We start from the raw sequence: 19,960 nt of genomic DNA, 5'->3' as shown, positions 1-19,960 counted from the left end.
GTTCTAAAATTCAAAATCAAATAGCTGAATAAAACAATTCCATATGTTAGCTTAGTATCCCCCCCCACACCCATGCGTCAATCTAAGTAACATAATTWAAAAAAAGTCCCACCCAGAAGTAGTCCAAGCTCGTCGTTCTATGTAGAATTTCCATTAAATTTGCTTTTAGGTCCAGGACAAGGCTTAATTCCTGTCTGGGAAACCGGACCTTAATAAGCAAGTACCTCAGATACCAGGGGTCAATACCAAGTGCATTTGACTGCTTGGCCACATACAACAGGTGTACACTTTACAGTGTAATTCTTACTTACATTTCCAACAATGCAGAGTTAAAAAGTAAGACAAATATTTGCTGAATAAAAAAGGAAATAGTAACAATAAYACAATAACGAGGATATATACAAGGAGTTTCAGTACCAAGACAATGTGCAGTAGTAAGTGGTAGTTGGGAGTTTGGCCCCTGTGATGTACTGGGCCTTATGCACTACCCTCTGTAGCGTCTTGSGGTCGGATGCCAAGCAGTTTCCATACCAAGRGGTGATGGAGCCAGTCAAGATGCTCTCAATGGTGCAMCTGTATAACGTTTTGAAGATCTGCTCCATTTTAATCACATCTGTTACAATTCCATGTTGCACTATCACAAATAATAATGAAGAAGGTATACACAAGGGCAAACAACAGCATCCCATACATGCTGCAAAAACACCAATATGTTATCATTCTAGTACACTGAACCAAAATATAAACGTAACATCTAAAGTGTTGGTCCGACGTTMCATGAACTGAAATAAAAMATCCCAGAAATGTTCCATATGCACAAAAAGCTTATTTKTCTCAAATTTGGTGCACACATTTCTCCTTTGCCAAGATAATCCATCCACCTGACAGTAAAAGACCACTCTAAAGACCACTCTAAAATGTGCAGTTTTGTCACACAACACAATGCCACAGATGTCTCAAGTTTTGAGGAAGCATGCAATTGGCATACTGACTGCAGGAATGTCCACCAGAGCTGTTGCCAGAGAATTGAATGTTCATTTCTCTACCATATGCCGCCTCCAACGTTGTTTTAGAGAATTTGGCAGTAAGTCCAACCGGCCTCCAAACCACGTGTAACTACGGCAGCCCAGGACCTCCACATCCGGCTTCTTCACCTGCGGGATCGACTGAGACKAGCTACCCGGACAGCTGATGAAACRGTTGGTTTYCACAACCAAAGAATTTCTGCACAAACTGTCAGAAACCGTCTCAGGGAAGCTCATCTGCATGCTTGTCGTCCTCGACCTGTCATCCTTGACCTGACTGCAGTTCGACGTCGTAACCGACTTCAGTGGGCAAATGCTCACCTTCGATGGCCACTGGCACACTGGAGAAGTGTGCTAGTCATGGATGAATCCTGGTTTCAACTGTACCGGGCAGATGGCAGACAGCGTGTATGGCGTCGTGTGGGTGAATGGTTTGCTGATGTCAACGTTGTGAACAGGGCAGGCATAAACTACGGACAACGAACACAATTGCATTTTATCGATGGCAATTTGAATGCACAGAGATACCGTGTCGAGATCCTGAGGCCCATTGTCGTGCCATTCATCCGCCGCCTCATGTTTCAGCATGATAATGCACGGCCCCATGGCGTAAGGATCTTTACACAATTCCTGGAAGCTGAAAATTGCCCAGTTTTTCCATGGCCTGCATACTCACCAGACATGTCAGCCATTGAAAATGTTTGGGATGCTCTGGATCGAAGTGTGCGACAGCGTGTTCCAGTTCCCGCCAATATCCAGCAACTTCGCACAGCCATTGAAGAAGAGTGGGACAACATTCCACAGCCCACAATCAACAGCCTGATCAACTCTATGCGAAGGAGATGTGTCACGCTGCATGAGGCAAATGGCGGTCACACTAGATACGGACTGGTTCTGATTCACACCCCTACCTTTTTTACAAAAGGTATCTGTGACCAACAGATGCATATCTGTATTCCCAGTCATGTGAAATCCATAGATTAGGGCCTAATGCGTTTATTTCAACTGATTGATTTCCTTATATGAACTGTAACTCAGTAACTTATATTTTTGGTCTTYCACTCACTACCTGGTTATATTTTGAGAAAATCATCACAAAAATACAAAACAAGTCTTGTGAATGTTACAAAAACCTTGGTCTGGTATCTAATTTACTTATCATGATATTCATTCATTTAAATTGTGTAGGTGAAGTAGAATTTCGATAGCATCCACTTCAATTTAAAACTTGCACAAGACAGTTCACAGAATTATCAATTTTWWWAAATGTAGGCAATTTATTAATTACAAAATTTGGCCAACATTAGATACTGCAGTTTATCCAGGGATTCTTACCTTTTCCTTAATTCAGCAGTCTCGTCCAGATCATCATGGTATTGGTAGTTATTTTTGATAGCCACATTAACAGCTAATTGGTTAGCATTTTTTTGGGGGGGGGGGATACAGGCGAATATATTGATAAAAGTCACCTTGTCTTGGAGAGATTTACACTGTTGTCAAAACGTCAGGCCAGTGTAAGCTTACACAAAACAGAGCCATTATTTTAAGTGTTTCTAAAATCCCATATGGGAAAAATAAATTGTGAAAAAATTATTGGAACAATTTCCTTGTTTGAATGCTTGGTTTTTGGGTTATTATGACTCATACTGTGGTACTCTATAGACCACGCTTATCCCTGTGTTCTCGGACCAATTTTGACCTTCCTCAGATCATATGACCAAAGACGGTGGCTAAATTAAGATCGTTAACTCAGGTGGTAAACCATTTGAAAAAAAGGGGGTGGCTCTCCATAGCCTCCAATGCGATAGTAACAGGGTCTGGACTTCCGTTAAAATAGAAACAATGAGGAKGTGGGATGTCTCGCTTCCTCTTCCGTGTTTGATAGGACCTTTTAAAAAAGATCTGTAGCGCACACTCCACAACAGCAGGTGGCGTTGAATATCAAGGATTAGAGACGGCACCTGTCGTCTGACGTAGAATAAAAAAATGCGTATTGCGTAAAAACTGTCCACGGCCGGGAAAGCTCGTCGTTGAATACTGTAGCTATCACTACGATGTCCTGCATGTATCTGTCTTTACAAGCAATCGAATTATCAACCTTCTCATGTAGCAAGCTGCTTACCTGAAACCTCATTTTGGGATAGAGTGATAGTAGAAGTCTCATTTCAGTATGAATGAGCCAGAGGGACTGCGGTTCAGGAGGCTGAACAGACCACAGATTATCACAGACGAATTACAGGAACCCCAATACAAGGGCACCAGGTAAACTAGCCTATTCTAAATAATACAGTATTCATATTATCATCAGATACTGCTTTCCTTGCTATGTAGTATGTATTGCCTCACGCACAGATGCAGTCAACCACTGTGTTTCAGAGTGCATGATTCGCATTTCCACTTGCTAGCTGATGACAGATGCAGAGGTAAACACAATCCATATTGTTTACAGTTTTCCAGTTTTTACAGTTTTGCCAGCTCATGCATACAGTTTTCCACTCACTGACGGGTAACAGTGGATGAATTACTTTGCATTATGCGTGCATGGTAGGAACCAAACCAGTCAGTGGAGAGAGCATTGGCCAGCATGCGCTGAGTGACGGTAAGGCTTATTCAGGTTTGTCATAGATGCATTCTCTCTGGGGGAAAAAATATGCATTTGCATTCTGTGTGTATGTTTGTGTACTGCATCATTTACTGTTGACCTCAGCTGACCTCATGGATCTCTTCAAACACCCAATAACATATTGATATTATTAAAACTACAGTTTGAGATCTGGGAATCTGTTCAAAATACCCATTGATTCTTGAAGAATGTAACTTAGGCCTATGCTTCAGGAGCTTAACACAGCAATCAAACCTGTATTTAACCAACAACATAAAAGTTATAAGCCTACTCCATTGTTTACAAACCAAAGAACATAAACTATGTAGAGTTCCAGTCAAAAGTTTGGACACACATACTCATTCCAGGGTTTTTCTTTATTTTTGCTATTTTCTACATTGTAGAATAACAGTGAAGACATCAAAACTATGAAATAACACATGAAATCATGTAGTAACCAAAAAAGTGTTAAACAAATCCAAATGTATTTTATATTTGAGATTCTTCAAAGTAGCCACACTTTGCATTGATGACAGCTTTGCACACTCTTGGCATTCTCTCAACCAGCTTCACCTGGAATGCTTTTCCAACAGTATTGAAGGAGTTCCCACATATGCTGAGCACTTGTTGGCTGCTTTTCCTTCACTCTGCGGTCCAACTCATCCCAAACCATCTCAATTGGGTTGAGGTCGGGTGATTGTAAAAGAAAATAGTAAAAAATAAAGAAAACCATTGAATGAGTAGGTGTGCCCAAACTTTTGACTGGTACTGTAAAGCTTGCTAATATTTATCATGTGGATGTCAGTCCTTGCATCTAGAGTTCTCTATGAATTTGAGAGGTTACATTTCCTCAGCCTCATCCCTTAGCTCTATAGAAAATGTATCTACGTTTTGTTTTTCCCAGTACCTACAGTGGAAAGGTATTCCGTGTGACCCTGGTGACCCTGGGAGGATGCCTGATCCTTCCATTGCTTGTAGTCTTTTTCCTGCTCGAGTCTCCTATTCACCCTGAGCTGCTCAGGTGAGATGTCAAGAATTTAAATCCTTCTCTCTTTTTTTTCTCCTGGTCTTTAGAATCATGTTAACTCTAATAGCTCAGAAATGTATTGACTTCAAGGAATGTTTACACTAATCAGCTTTACTGCAAAATACTTTAGTCCGTCTGCATAGTCAACATTTCTGCTTACTTTTCAACTCTTGAAATAGTTTTGTGGAAACTGTTCTGTACACTTCTACCACAAGTCCCTCTCACAGATGTTACGCCACTGAATGACTAGGCGTATAGTACTTGTATAATATACATTATGTAGTAGTATATAACGTTAGTATGTAGAATGGTTTCAATCATCCCTAAGCAATAGAATTCATCATGTAGGCCTAATGTTCTGATGCAAATATAAAATGCTTAGCCAAACAATATTGATAAGGCACTCTGCTCATAGTCTGAATGCACGGGTGCGATTTCCTTTTAGGCGCCTCCAGTCAGTTCAGAATCACTCTTGTCCACTCCACTGCCACAACCCTGATCTCTCCACAACTGCATAGCTGTATTTCTCCATACTGCGTTCTCTACTAATGCTATTAGATTGAGTGATTTGCTGCCCCAACTTGCACAGTGGCTGATCTCATTTGTAACCAGTGTCTGCCCCTCAGAACAAATAGCATGCGACTCCCTGTCCTCATTAGAATTAATTTCTAAATTCTGCATCCACAGTTAATGATCCATTCTGACGTCTTGGGGCCAAGGATTTCCTCTCTCCCTTTTCTCCACAGCACTAGGCTTCAGGGTACAGGCTAGTCTAGGGCAAGGGTGTTGATCAGTGATTCATACTGATTCTGTTTCCTAATTTGTTTTCTCTTGTTTGTTTTTTTTAGCCTCAATGAGCCTCCCCTTATGTCTGGGTGTTACGAGCCCAACTTTAAGCTGAGGGAGGCACAGCGGCTGTTTGAGGACCAGCTTGTTGGCCCAGAGTCCATTGCCAACTTCGGAGGTCAGTATGGGAGTAAAGCATTCCAGCTGGAGTCTCGCCACATGACAATGTCTTTCATATCTTTCACCCAGTTTGTTTGGGCTTGTGTAATGTATGGTGTGGCCACAGTAACATCAGCTGATATTTCAAGGTGATAGGGCAATGCCGTCTGGATTGCAGACACGCTGTTGACCAATAATAGCAGATGTTTAGGTTTTCCAAATGAGCTATGATAAGCGTGGTCTTATCACTGGCCACTTTAATAATGGAACACTAGTCACTTTAATAATGTTTATATATTTGGCATTACTCATCTCATATGTATATACTGTATTCTATACTACTGTATCTTAGTACATGCCACTCTGACATTGCTGGTCCATATATTTATATATTCTTAATTCCATTCCTTTACTTAGATTTGTGTGTATTGTTAGATATTACTTGTTAGATATTACTGCACTGTTGGAGCTAGAAACATAAGCATTTCGCTACACCTTCAATAATATCTGCTAAACATGTGTATGTGACCAATAACATTTTATTTGATTTCTTAGTGACAGACGGATATTTGAGATGACACATATTTTCACATATGTTCCTCTGCAACTGTTTTGCTTTTCTGAAGGTCATAATGGTGAACCGTGTCCAACATATTGCCCTGGCGTTTTTTCAGTTTGTAAATGCTAATTGTTATTGTCTATCTCCTTCTCTAGATGTGATTTACACAGGTACGGCTGACGGGAAGATAGTGAAGATTGAAGGCAAGAGCATCACTGTTATAGCCAGACTTGGCAAGCCACCGTGTGGTAAGTGAGCAAGGACTAGAGCTGTGATTGATTCCTCACTCATTGCGTTAGACCTGATTTCACAAGCTTTAATTTCACAATGTTGTCTCAACATGACATGATTTAGACAGAAATGACCCAACAGTTCAATCATAAGCAACTCTTAGCAGTTGCATTTCACTCATGCCTTTTATGGATTGTTTTTATACTTGCACAACAAGGATGGCTTAATGCACAACAGGCCTTGCAGTGTGGCTCAAAACTGAAATGACATGTCAAAAAAAGGCCGAGCTCGAACTCTAGTATTTGCTCATATTAATCAGATTAGCCTGTTCAAAATGATTGAAATAATAAATAGCACCCAATAAATAAGGAATTACTTCAGATACCTCATATCCACTGGGATTGTGTGGTATGTTTTAGATGGATCCCGTGAGCAGGAGCCTAGCTGTGGACGACCCCTGGGTATCAGAGTGGGTCCTAACGGCACCCTGTTTGTAGCTGATGCCTATCTGGGGCTGTTCGAGGTCAACCCTGTCACAGGTCAGCAGCACACACAGCCAAGGGCAAGCTTCTACATAGCAATGGCTTTATTTCCTTTATAGGATAGATTTTCATATCAGTATTGTGACATAGACCGGTTCATTTTTTTTGCGAGGAATTCCCCAACAATTTTCACCTATTACTCAGTATAATCAATTTTGTTGCATATAATATCTTCCAAATAAAAGTGTGGTATTATGCAAGACATTTTAGTGATGTAACTCTCACTCCTTGACTCATCGTAAAGGTGAGGTGACCAACCTGGTGTCGGCTGGGCAGATGGTTGGGGGCCGGAGGCTCTCCTTCGTCAATGACCTGGATGTAACACAGGATGGGAGGAAAGTGTACTTCACAGACTCTAGCAGCAGGTGGCAGCGCAGAGACTACCTTCATCTCATCATGGAGGCCACAGCAGATGGACGGTAACTGTTACCACAAACCTTAGGGAGAGCTTTGAGCACATTCTAATAGCAAGGTCTTGTCTCCTTTTGTAAAGAGTTTCTATTGATAGTTAATATAGATTTTAGATCAGTATAGGGCCTTAAAAGCATGTGTGTTCATACATGATGTGGGTACCTTTCATTTTTAAGAAAAGGAACAGTTTATAAAGACAACAACCTGAAGTCTGAGAAAAGCTGTCCATATGTAACCCTTTGTCTGTCTTTCAGTGTGTTAGAGTACGACACAGAGACCAAGGAGGTAACCGTGTTGATGGAGAACCTTCGTTTTGCCAACGGGATCCAGCTTTTCCCTGATGAGGAGTCTGTGCTGGTGACTGAGACTACCATGGCTAGGATTCGCAGGTGCTGTAGTTGATCCTCCTGAGCAACACGACCAGCCTTATTTAACTAATTCACTGAGTGAAGAAATGCTACCCACAGGGGATCCCCCCCGCGTATCTCTCTCTCTTCCTCCTTTGGAACGATCTCATGTTTCGTCAGATGCTAAGTTGTTGTGGTGGCCACTTTTTGAACGTGCTCAAAGTGCGCCCACAGGGTTTTTATTCTCCTCTGGTTTTCATTATTTTCCTTCCACTGTAACACGATTTCATGGGTTTATTTCGCCTTTGTAATATCACACTTTTTAAAACCTGCAAGGAACACAGTCAATTCTCCCAAGCCTCACCTGGATAAATGATGCAAGCAGACTGTTGCCTCGGTAACGGAGCCCCTTCACCAAGCTGCCTGAGTAGAAAGACAAAATTAGCTTGTCCTTTCTCTAGTAGTAATACTAGTGTGGGTAGAGGGGGGAGGCAGCTCCTTCCTGCTGAATTTGTTTTGGGGGTGAGGGGGAATGAGTGTGAGGGAGGTGTTAATTCTTTGTTCATTTCAGCCTGTATGGTAATACAGACTGTTTGGGGACGTTTTCTATTTGCTGATTGTGCAGAATGGAAATCAGTAAATTGATTCCTTGAAAAACGGGGCATTATTTTGTATTTATTTTAAATTTTCTTTTTGGTTTTCCCAGCAAGTAGATTCTTTCCTCCCTCCCATAACTAGTTTATAATAGTTATAAGTCATACATTTTCCTTTGCTTTATCAATGCAGACAGTTTGCTGAGACAAATACCCTGGTGCTGCTGAAAACTCTGAATCTGGGTGGTCTTTCCATAACAGACTTCAAAGTATTGTGAAGACTGTTCGTAAAATATATATWTTTTTMTCAAATGTTTTGAATTGTTTCCCATAATACCTCTGTCTGTCACACATACCGTAAGCATGAGGCAATGGACTTTCTTTCCCTCATCTCCTGAATTTCCATTCAATTGACTGTGTGTCTGTGTCCCTCCTAGGGTCCATGTGTCAGGTCTAAATAAAGGAGGAATGGACACGTTTATTGACAACCTGCCTGGTTTCCCTGACAACATCCGTCGCAGCTCTTCTGGAGGGTACTGGGTGGCCATGTCAGCGGTGCGGCCCAACCCTGGCTTCTCCATGCTGGACTTCCTGTCCCAGAAGCCCTGGATCAAGAAGCTCATCTTTAAGGTAGATGATATGACAAGACTTGATATCATATGGCGTTATATTATATAAAACCAATAGCTTTGTCCATTTACATGGAAGTTTTAAAAAATACTACAGGGAGAACAATTTGCATGTCCAATTTACTGTGACTGAGTCTGGTCTTCATTGCTGTTAGTCAGATTTTTCTGTGTTTTTACATACAAGGGTTTACAGTGCCTTGRAAAAGTATTCATCCCCCTTGGCGTTTTTCCTACTTTGTTGCATTACAGCCTGTAATTTAAATAGATTTTTWTMMGGATTTCATGTAATGGACATACACAATAGTCCAAATTTGTGAAGTGAAATGAAAAAAATTACATGTTTGAAAAAATTCTAAACAGAAAAGTGGTGCGTGCATATGTATTCACCTCGTCTGCTATGAAGCCCCTAAATAAGATCTGGTGCAACCAATTACCTTCAGATGTGACATAATTAGTTAGATTGCACACAGGTGGACTTTAAGTGTCACATGATCTGTCACATGARCTCAGTGTATATATACACCTGTTCTGAAAGGCCCCAGAGTCTGCAACACCATTAAGCAAGGGGCACCACCAAGCAAGCGACACCATGAAGACCAAGGAGCTCTCCAAAAAGATCAGGGGAAAAGTTCTGGAGAAGTACAGATCAGGGTTGGGTTATAATTTTTTWAAATCCGAAACTTTGAACATCCCACGGAGCACCATTTAAATCCATTATTAAAAAATSGAAAGAATATGGCACCACAACAAACCTGCCAAGAGAAGGCCGCCCACCAAAACTCACGGACCAGGCAAGGAGGGCATTAATCAGAGAGGCAACAAAGAGACCAAAGATAACCCTGAAGGAGCTGCAAAGCTTCAAAGCAGAGATTGGAGTATCTGTCCATAGGACTACTTTAAGCTATACACTCCACAGAGCTTGGCTTTATGGAAGTGGCCAGAAAAAAGCCATTGCTTAAAGAAAAAAATAAGCAAACATGTTTGGTGTTTGCCAAAAGACATGTGGGAAACTCCCCAAACATATGGAAGAAGGTACTCTGGTCAGATGAGACTAAAATTGAGCTTTTTGACCATCAAGGAAAATGCTATGTCTGGCGCAAACCCAACACCTCTCATCACCCCGAGTTTACCATCCCCAAAGTGAAGCATGGTGGTGGCAGCATCATGCTGTGGGGATGTTTTTCATTGGCAGGGACTAGGAAACTGGTCAGAATTTAAGGAATGATGGATGGCGCTAAATACAAGGAKATTCTTGATGGAAACCCGTTTGTCTTCCAGAGAACCCATCCAACTTGAAGGAGCTGGAGCAGTTTTGCCTTGAATGGGCAAAAATCCCAGTGGCTAGATGTGCCAAGCTTATAGAGACATACCCCAAGAGACTTGCAGCTGTAATTGCTGCTAAAGGTGGCTCTACAAAGTATTGACTTTGGGGGGTGAATAGTTATGCATGCATTTTTTTGTCTTGTTTATTTCACGATAAAAAATATTTTGCATCTTTAAAGTGGTAGGCATGTTGTGTAAATTAAATGATACAAACCCCCCAAAAATGTATTTTTTTTTAAATGCCAAGGGGGGTGAATACTTTCACAAGCCACTGTAGAATCTTGSCAGCTGGAAACCTGCCTAACAAATATTGAAGGGATACACACACCTCATTCATTGTGACCATGAGACCAGTTTGTTTCTTTATGCGTGATGTCGTCTACTTCAGTCGTGTTTTGGTGCTATGTGTGCCTCACTCCCCTCCCTCCTTTCTTCCTCCCTCCCTCCCTCTCCCTGCAGCTCTTCAGCCAAGACATGCTGATGAAGTTTGTGCCTCGCTACAGCCTGGTGATAGAGCTGCAGGAGAGCGGGACGTGCGTGCGTAGCTTCCATGACCCCCACGGTATGGTGGCTGCCTACGTCAGTGAGGCACACGAGCACGACGGCCACCTCTACTTAGGCTCTTTCCGCTCCCCTTACCTCTGCAAGCTGGATCTCAGCAAGGTGTGAGCTGGGAGCTGAGCACAACCACTTTCTCAGACGAAACCCYTATATGAGACTGCTGTCTGCCTACCTAACACCTCACTACCTAGTCTGTTTTCCAATAACAGCAAATACATCAGAATTGAAAAGAATGGCTTAATGCTTGATGTGCTGCATTTGCATTGCTTTTCACCAGCTTCAGGAAAAAATGGACTAGTCTTCATTAAGTATCTGCACTATTAAGGCACATTTGACTGGGATGCATATCCATCCTTTCTAGTCTTATCAGCCTACAATTAACTATTAACCCTTTCATTTCTGTTGACAGTGCATCTCAGTAGTTTCTCAAGGAATGTTTTTTATTTAACCAAACAGTCTTTGGGCKAAATAGTTTGCCCAAAAATCCCCATGTTGTAAGTACATTGTTTTTCAGGTCTGTGTTTTGGGTTGTTGAAATGTGCCAAATTTGTTCTTATTTTTGTTTGTTTAAACCATTCAGTATCTCAACTTTTAATTTCATTTTTGCACTAAGCTCTCATCTCACCTTTAAATATAACAATGTTATTATTGTACTTGGGAGAATTTCAAAGACTTAATTTTATCAGTTGAAATATACACCGAATCAGTATTATTTTAGGAGTGCCACTTTGAACTGATTTATTTTGTTGTGTATATTTAGAAATCAAAGTTCTTGTTCATCATAATAAAGGTGATGCAAAAAGAATCCAAAATAAGTATGAATCATTTCCTCTCGTTTTGATACATTTCATCTGCTTTTGCATATTGCACTGTCAACTACCTTACGTAATCTAAATGTTTTGCTCGATGTTGAATGCTGCTGGCCTTCAGCTGAGTTTCCTTTGAATTAAAACAGTAATGTTTTAAAACTGGCTTTTGTCTAATATGAAAAACATGGTGACACATTTCTACAGTTTGTTTAGCTACTTACCAGTGTTTACATACTACTGCCATAAAGGATTAGCCTGCTACTGACCGACTACATGTCTTAAATGAGAGAAACCAGTGTCGGTGTACGCCTCAGCAATGTACAGTACAGTAGACCTCTACATGAGAGCAGATCGAAACCCTACCCTGCCTCAGAGCCAGTGAAGCTCATTAAAAGAGGGTGCTCAGAGTGCTGCGTCAAAGAGGGTGCCGGGAGCTCTGCGAGGAAAGTGCTGACCCCAAGAGCCGCCCGCTGCTACAGTTGTCAGCCTCTTCTGCTCTCTACTCCCTCCTCAAGATCAGATGCTGCTGCACTGGTTTCATAAGAGCCTTTGAATAATTAAGGTGTATCACAGACTATTAGACACAAGGTCAGGGTTCAGGTCACTGGGTGCTGAGGGAGAATGATAACCCTAGCTGTTAAACAGGCCCGGTGGAGCAAGCCTTCAGATGGACTCTGTAGAAGGTTTATGTTTACATGGGCTTAATATAATCGTGCTTGGTTGTCAAGTCCTTATTCACAAGGTTCCGTTTTTTTTAATCAGAGCTTGTTGATTAGAGTCTGTGCAGACCCTAACTCAGGCCAAAATGTGATTATTTATAATTCGGTATACAATTTGCAAGGGTCAAAGCAGTTTACCATTTTATTATAGGATAAAATACAACGTTATGTGCCTTTCGGTTGTTGTAGCTGTGTAAGTTAGACTTGAAAGGCCTGAAAATCATATTGCTACTCAAGACATGGAAATTGCCATTGTTTGACTATACGTTAAAGGAGTAGTTCACTATTTTACAACTTGATGTTAGATGGTTCCTCACCCAGAAAGTAGTCTATGGGCCAAGAMAAACTGTAATCCATGGTTCCATTTTCTTTAAACAGCCACTACAAACTTCAGCTAACCTTAACCAACCCCAAGCTAACAATCAATGGAAATGATGGAAGTTTTTTAATGTCCAAATTCAAATCAACTCCACATTTGTTCTGATGTTACTTAAAGGTGATTTGGCCATTTCAACAACAAAAAAACATGCTCACATGACCCCATCACTTCCATTGATTGTTATCTTGTAGTGGATAAACTTATCTGAAGTTCGTAGTGGCTGTTTAAAGAAAACTGATCCATGGATGACAGTTTCTCCTGGCCCGTAGACTACTTTCAGGGTGAGGAGCCATCTAACATCAAGTTGTAAAATAGTGAACTATTTTAATATACTCAGTTATATGACCATGTTAAGAAGGAAACGGCTTAGTGATTTCCTCAGAATATTGAAATGAGGAAGGATTGGGTTTCATGAAGAAGTGGGAGGTCGGTCAGATGGACTGCAAACAAAATAGGTAGTCTTCATGAAGTGGAGCCAAGGCATAGTCCAAACCTCAAAGTCACAGTGGAATGTCTGAAAGACAAACATGCCCTCTATTAAAAATAATCATCTACAATGTTATGACATTTAGCCATGATCCATTCCACTTGTCAGCCAAAATGAGTGCTGGTCTTTACCCAATTGCTATACATACAACTTCGACATACTATATCATATTTAAATTCAATCCACACTGCTGTTCTTCCAACTTTTGTTAATTCTGCACTAAAAACATAATGTGTACTGTACAATACCTGCTGTAACAAACCATCTGGTTGGAACTTGCAGTTGGCCAGGTCTGCGTCTTTGTGCCCCTTTTTGCGGCACACAGTCCGTGAGAGGTCTACTTCCAGAATGTATTTGAACCCCTTTACAAGCTGTAACAGAAAGCTATGTTGAACCGAAGACGTTTATGCCTCGCTGGTAAAACCAACTACAGTATATTGTGAACCATACCATATGCCACACATTTTATATATTCTCACTAACAGGTTTTTAGCCAAAGAAGTTCAGCATGAAGGTCAAAGTTGTTGTCTGCCCTCCATACCTGTCTTTCTGCTTTCTCGATTGCAGATGGCTTGAAGAGAAAAGCATCATTGGTCTGGTTGTTAAATGAGTAGGCCCCGTGAAGGACCGCCTTTAGGACCCCCTTGTTATCCGTGCTGATGTTATAGGGAGAGCCAGGCACAGACGTATACCTTTGGCAACTGACTGGAAACAAATAAAAGTGCTTACTCAACACCATTCACAAATGTTTGTTAAATTAGGGTGACAGTCTGTTTACAGTACTACAGGTTTTACACTCCTACAAACAGTAAATCATTTTTAMATATATTACATTTTTGTATTTAAAGCTTTTAGATCACAACAAAATCACAACAAATAAATATACAATTTCCCCCCTGCCCCACCCCCKAAAAAGTATAATAATTAGCCTGAAAAACAATACATAATAAACAAAAATATATTTTTTAAATAAGCAAAACATAAGTAAACAGGCCAACAATCAGCATATTGAAAGGCAATATAATTAGTAACATGGAACAGGTAATTGTTGACCCTAAGAACTAATACTAAAAAAGACTAATACTAATGAAAAATTAAAATAAACAAGGTATCCTTTGTTTMGTGTTGGCTTGGGCAGTGGACATGTACTGTACCTGACATGTTATTGTTTTCATTTATGTAGGCCTACTTGTTTTTTGTTGGTTGTAACTCATCTACGTGGTGTTGGCATCCCTATCTACACTGCATTTTCACAGTCTTTGCGCGAGAAACACGTACGTACGCACGCACGCACGCACGCACGCACGCACGCACGCACGCACGCACACACACACACACACACACACACACACTTACATTAGACTGTGTGCTACTACTGACAGTAAGAACTGAAGACAAGTGACACACAATATATTTTTCTCATACTGATAAATAGTTAGCCAACATGAGCAGAGAAATCTGACTCCTCATAAACAAACTGAAGCCAAGCCATAAGGGCCTAACCCTAACACGATTACAGAAATCAAGCAGGATATAAATCCATTATATTCAATAGGAATGATCATTAACTGTCATGCATTGCTACTGATCAAAGAGGCAATTCATTATTTAAATGCTTTGTAATAACAGATATTGGTGTAGTTATGTTATGGTAAAGTAATCAGAAGTGTTAAACTGAAGAAGTTGACAAAATCCTCAGAAAACCAAGACAACCAATTGGCTTCACAAACATGACATGCAAAACCTCCAACTTCAATTGAACACACACAATGTCATCCTGTTAATTAAAAGAGCTTACCAATTGAGCACAGGCACAAGCCAGAGAAGAGCAGAAGCATGTTGCCAATACCTGTTGGAGCTTTCTCAACACTGTTCTGTTTATTTTACTTCCTGTAAGGCAACACTTTCACCACACATTGCAGCCTAGCAAAACGTACCGTGGCCCCCCTCCCACAGGACATGATCTCAACCAATTATAACTAGCAGGTACAGTCAATAGTGAAAACTGAAGAGATAGTTTGATTCTTTCATTATCTTTTGATTGACATTCTTTAATATTTTTTGCAACAGAACATTATTTTAATGAATTGTGCTTACTTGGAAAGGTGGTGCATACAGTAAGTACATAAGAGAAGAAACCCACTAGGCACAGATGTCAATTCAACGTCTATTCCAAGTTGGTTCAACAGAATTTCATTGAAATGATGTGGAAACAACGTTGATGATTCAACCCTTGTATACCCAGTGGGAAAGCACCACAAGCAATTTTGAATTGGCTTTAAACTGGTTTATAGCTGCCTTTCAACAGAGTCCTGTGTGATAGCATCATCATGAAGACAGCAGAAGACAGCAGAAAGGCAGAGCCTGGGTTGGTTGACATCACTTCCTGTGTTAGTTGAACTGAAAGCCACAGAAGTACTACCAACAGTCCAATCGGAGACTTTKATCTGAAATGACCCAGCTAGCACATAACGTTCTGAAAATCATATGTTTCTAGAGTTTTGTAAGAGTGGGGTTCTCCTATGGTGATTTTGCATACAACCTTCCCACAACTTTCTGGGAATGGTGCAGAATAGTTGCTTGTCTTTGGAGCATTCTTCACAAATTTAAGGAACTTGACAAAATAAACATTATTTTCTTGGTATTTCATTACTTTAACAAAACGTTTCCTAAGAGTTCAAACATGGTTATGTTTAATTACATTTTTGGTAATGTTCTACTCCGGGATGCTGGCCTTCTAGGCAGAGTTGCAAAGAAAAAGCCATATCTCAGACTGGCCAATAAAAACAAAAGATTAAGATGGGCAAAAGAACACAGACACAGGACAGAGGAACTCTGCCTAGAAGGCCAGCATCCTGGAGTCGCCTCTTCACTGTTCAAATCAAATCAAGTTTATTTTATATAGCCCTTCGTACATCAGCTAATATCTCGAAGTGCTGTACAGAAACCCAGCCTACAACCCACAACGCAAGCAATGCAGGTGTAGAAGCACGGTGGCTAGGAAAAACTCCCTAGAAAGGCCAAAACCTAGGAAGAAACCTAGAGAGGGACCAGGCTATGAGGGGTGGCCAGTCCTCTTCTGGCTGGCCGGGTGGAGATTATAACAGAACATGGCCAAGATTTCAAAATGTTCATAATGACAAGCATGGTCAAATAATATCAGGAATAAATGTCAGTTGGCTTTTCATAGCCGATCATTAAGAGTTGAAAGCAGCAGGTCTGGGACAGGTAGGGGTTCCATAACCGCAGGCAGAACAGTTGAAACTGGAAAGCAGCAAGGCCAGGTGGACTGGGGAAGCAAGGAGTCATCATGCCCGGTAGTCCTGACGATATGGTCCTAGGGCTCAGGTCCTCCGAGAGAGAGAAAGAAAGAGAGAAGGAGAGAATTAGAGAGAGGCGAAGATTTTCCAAAATGTTCATAAATGACAAGCATGGTCAAATAATAATCAGGAATAAATGTCAGTTGGCTTTTCATAGCCGATCATTAAGAGTTGAAAAGCAGCAGGTCTGGGACAGGTAGTGGTTCCATAACCGCAGGCAGAACAGTTGAAACTGGAACAGCAGCAAGGCCAGGTGGACTGGGGACAGCAAGGAGTCATCATGCCCGGTAGTCCTGACATATGGTCCTAGGGCTCAGGTTCTCGCGAGAGAGAGAAAGAAAGAGAGAAGGAGAGAATAGAGAGAGCATACTTAAATTCACACAGGACACTGGATAAGACAGGAGAAGTACTCCAGATATAACCAACTGACCCTAGCCCCCCACCACATAAACTTCTGCAGCATAAATACTGGAGGCTGAGACAGGAGGGGTCAGGAGACACTGTGGCCCCATCCGATGATACCCCCGGACAGGGCCAAACAGGAAGGATATAACCCCACCCACTTTGCCAAAGCACAGCCCCCGCACCACTAGAGGGATATCTTCAACCACCAACTTACAATCCTGAGACAAGGCTGAGTATAGCCCACAAAGATCTCCACCACAGCACAAACCAAGGGGGGTGGAGGCGCCAACCCAACCTGTTGATGTTGAGACTGGTGTTTTGCGCGTACTATTTAATAAAGCTGCCAGTTGAGGACTTGTGAGGTGTCTGTTTCTCAAAATAGACACTCTAATGTACTTGTCCTCTTGCTCAGTTGTGCACCGTGACCTCCCACTCCTCTTTCTATTCTGGTTAGGGCCAGTTTGCGCTGTTCTGTGAAGGGAGTAGTACACAGCGTTGTACGAGATCTTCAGTTTCTTGGCAATTTCTCACATGGAATAGTCTTCATTTCTCAGAACAAGAATAGACTGACGAGTTTCAGAAGAAAGATCTTTGTTTCTGGCCATTTTGAGCCTGTAATCGAACCCACAAATGCTGATGCTCCAGATACTCAACTAGTCTAAAGAAGGCCAGTTTTATTTCTTCTTTAATGAGCACAACAGTTTTCAGCTATGCTAACATAATTGCAAAAGGGTTTTCTAATGATCAATTAGGCTTTTAAAATGATAAACTTGGATCAGCTAACACAACGTGCCATTGGAACACAGGAGTGAAGGTTGCTGATAATGGGCCTCTGTACGCCTATGTAGATATTCCATAAGAAATCTACGGTTTCCAGATACAATAGTCATTTACAACATTAACAATGTCTACACTGTATTTATGATCAATTTTGTGTTATTTTAATGGACCAAAAATTTGCTTTTCTTTAAAAAACAAGGACATTTCTAAGTGACCCCAAATATTTGAACGGTAGTGTATGTACATTTCTAAAAACCTGTCTTTGCTTTGTCATTATGGGGTATTGTGTGTAGATTGATGAAGGGAAAAAACGATTTAATCAATTTTAGAACAAGGCTGCAACTTAACAAGATGTAGAAAATGTCAAGGAGTCTGAATACTTTCCGAATGTACATCATTTGTAGTACAAATGTCCACCAGCAGGTGGTATATGTAGCTTGCTTTTCCAGGAGCTTTGTCTGAGCTTTAACACTTTGACGATTACACTGAGTGGGGGAATCAGGGTAGGCCATGTCAGAGTGACTTAAATGTAGATATTTTTGTAAACTATACCCTGTAGATAAATCTTTGCATGGAAACGGAACATTTTCTGTCTTCAGGATTACAGTCCTGTTTTGAGTGACCAAGCTGCACTCCTCAAAATGTCTGATTACTTAAAAAATAAAAAAAAGATATTTATTAGGCTATTTCCACAGGCTTGTCTATAAAGTGCACTGCACTTCCAGTATGTAGAAGTAAAATCAAGTTCATTCTAACACTAATACTCAACTCATAATACTTTCAGTCAACTGGTGATCTGGTCCCATACATTGGATATAGCCAGAAGTGGGAACCTCTACACATTTTGTTATGTCTGGCATATTTGGTCTTCATTGCCTGTATCATCATTGTCTCTTCATTCCCTGTCACATCACTTGACCATGAATTGCATTCTGTTTTTGACAARTTAGTCATTGTGCGGCAAAATAATCCGCTCTCTAGACGTTCTACTGCAGAGAAGAGAGATGCTGATGCACTCGAGTTGAACCTCTGTCATCAAAGTCCCTCCCCGTCTGTTGTTGCTCACACACTTGACAGAGAACTTCGTCTTGTTTTTCACAGCTGCCCCCTTCAGGGAAAATCCAGATTTTCACTCTTCATGTTAGAAGAAATTGGTCTAAATTCACCGTGCTACTGTACAACACTCCATTTCTCCTACGCTTCAGTGGCTTTGGATGTCAAACATTACTTTAAGCCTTGTTCACACTGCTTGCCTTAATGCTAAAATCAGTTTCGGYATACTGACTGTRCAAACAGCAAGTTACAAGGAGGGTTGCCAGGTCTAGTTAAAATTTCAAGCCCAATGTCCACGAAACCAGCCCAAAAGGCCTGAAAACTAGGCCAAKWMTTTTTTTAAGCAAGAGAGGAGTTGCCATTTTTATACAATAAACCCTTTTTCGATAACGTTGTCGAGGCAATTAAGAAGGAATATCYTAYTAACTTGTAATGACGTTAGAAGCAAAATTAGGTTTTCCTCAAAATATTAATAATTACGAGCTATGACATGATGTAATAAAGGCATTTGAATATGTCGTGAAAGAAAGGACAATTCGCCCTTATTAAACTCGTCAGATCATTTTCCATCATTGGATGTCAATTTAACTAATTTGGCTGCTATGATTAAGCAATACGGCACAAAGGGTTATGATATATYGCCAATATTCCACGGCRAAGGGCTGTTCTTAAGCATGGCGTATTGGCCATATACCACAAACCCTCYGGGTGCCTTATTCATATTATAAACTGGTTACCAACATAATTAAAACAGTAAAACATTTTTTTTTGTCATACRCGTGGTATATGGTTTTATATACRACAGCTTTCAGCCAATCAGCATTCAGGCCTCGAACSAGGTTTATAGTTGTAAATAAATCCCCTTTGCTGATGTGCATAACTATAGATCAATCTGACAGGAGAGTTTGAGTGATGAAAGTTGGACAGAGGATCTCGAAATCTCTGAGCAAGAAACCCTTGGAAGAACATAAAAAAAAGAATGTTAGGCTATTTTCTGGCAATTTCATTTCAATAGGCAAAGACTACAGACTAAAATCTGAGTTTATGAATGTAATTAAACTTTGCCATGGTTTACTTAGATAAAGGCAGGTAGTTTATAGCCCCTGATAGGCCTACATCTAATTTCAGATAGTCTACAGTAGGCTAGGCAAGATGTAGGCAAGATGTGAACTCAACGATTTAGCGTCTGGAGGAAACCTGGCACCATCCATAC

General features: G+C 40.8%; 2 protein-coding genes across 2 annotated transcripts; one reads left to right on the top strand and one right to left on the bottom strand.

The window, feature by feature from the left end:
• The first annotated feature begins 3,018 nt into the window (after nucleotides 1–3,018).
• LOC112080507 (adipocyte plasma membrane-associated protein) lies at nucleotides 3,019–11,600 on the top strand. The gene is made up of 9 exons (XM_024146290.2): nucleotides 3,019–3,287; nucleotides 4,532–4,648; nucleotides 5,503–5,618; nucleotides 6,314–6,406; nucleotides 6,809–6,928; nucleotides 7,176–7,350; nucleotides 7,597–7,731; nucleotides 8,720–8,912; nucleotides 10,694–11,600. Exons 1-9 carry the CDS (start codon nucleotides 3,196–3,198, stop codon nucleotides 10,901–10,903), a joined length of 1,251 nt encoding a protein of 416 aa, XP_024002058.1. The 5' UTR covers nucleotides 3,019–3,195; the 3' UTR covers nucleotides 10,904–11,600.
• Nucleotides 11,601–12,452: 852 nt separating this feature from the next.
• LOC112080508 (cystatin-F-like) lies at nucleotides 12,453–15,070 on the bottom strand. The gene is made up of 4 exons (XM_024146291.2): nucleotides 14,988–15,070; nucleotides 13,731–13,894; nucleotides 13,438–13,560; nucleotides 12,453–13,216 (listed from the first exon to the last, which is right to left on the bottom strand). Exons 1-4 carry the CDS (start codon nucleotides 15,025–15,027, stop codon nucleotides 13,112–13,114), a joined length of 432 nt encoding a protein of 143 aa, XP_024002059.1. The 5' UTR covers nucleotides 15,028–15,070; the 3' UTR covers nucleotides 12,453–13,111.
• Between the last annotated feature and the right edge of the window lie 4,890 nt (nucleotides 15,071–19,960).

This window comes from Salvelinus sp. IW2-2015, unplaced genomic scaffold (assembly GCF_002910315.2).
Source record: "Salvelinus sp. IW2-2015 unplaced genomic scaffold, ASM291031v2 Un_scaffold16347, whole genome shotgun sequence".
In the NCBI taxonomy this organism is placed as follows: domain Eukaryota; kingdom Metazoa; phylum Chordata; class Actinopteri; order Salmoniformes; family Salmonidae; genus Salvelinus; species Salvelinus sp. IW2-2015.
This window is presented reverse-complemented; position numbering and strand designations above follow the sequence as displayed.

Bases quoted from the DNA above. Each gene is read 5' to 3' on its own strand.
- LOC112080507 (XM_024146290.2), top strand. From the start codon at position 3,196: ATGAATGAGCCAGAGGGACTGCGGTTCAGGAGGCTGAACAGACCACAG. The intron at 4,649-5,502 runs GTGAGATGTCAA...TGTTTTTTTTAG, and splicing joins ATTCACCCTGAGCTGCTCAG to CCTCAATGAGCCTCCCCTTA. The intron at 8,913-10,693 runs GTAGATGATATG...CTCTCCCTGCAG, and splicing joins TCAAGAAGCTCATCTTTAAG to CTCTTCAGCCAAGACATGCT.
- LOC112080508 (XM_024146291.2), bottom strand. From the start codon at position 15,027: ATGCTTCTGCTCTTCTCTGGCTTGTGCCTGTGCTCAATTG. The intron at 13,895-14,987 runs GTAAGCTCTTTT...ATTTGTTTCCAG, and splicing joins CTTGTGCCTGTGCTCAATTG to TCAGTTGCCAAAGGTATACG. The intron at 13,217-13,437 runs GTATTGTACAGT...TTTGTCTTTCAG, and splicing joins CAGATGGTTTGTTACAGCAG to ACATTCCACTGTGACTTTGA.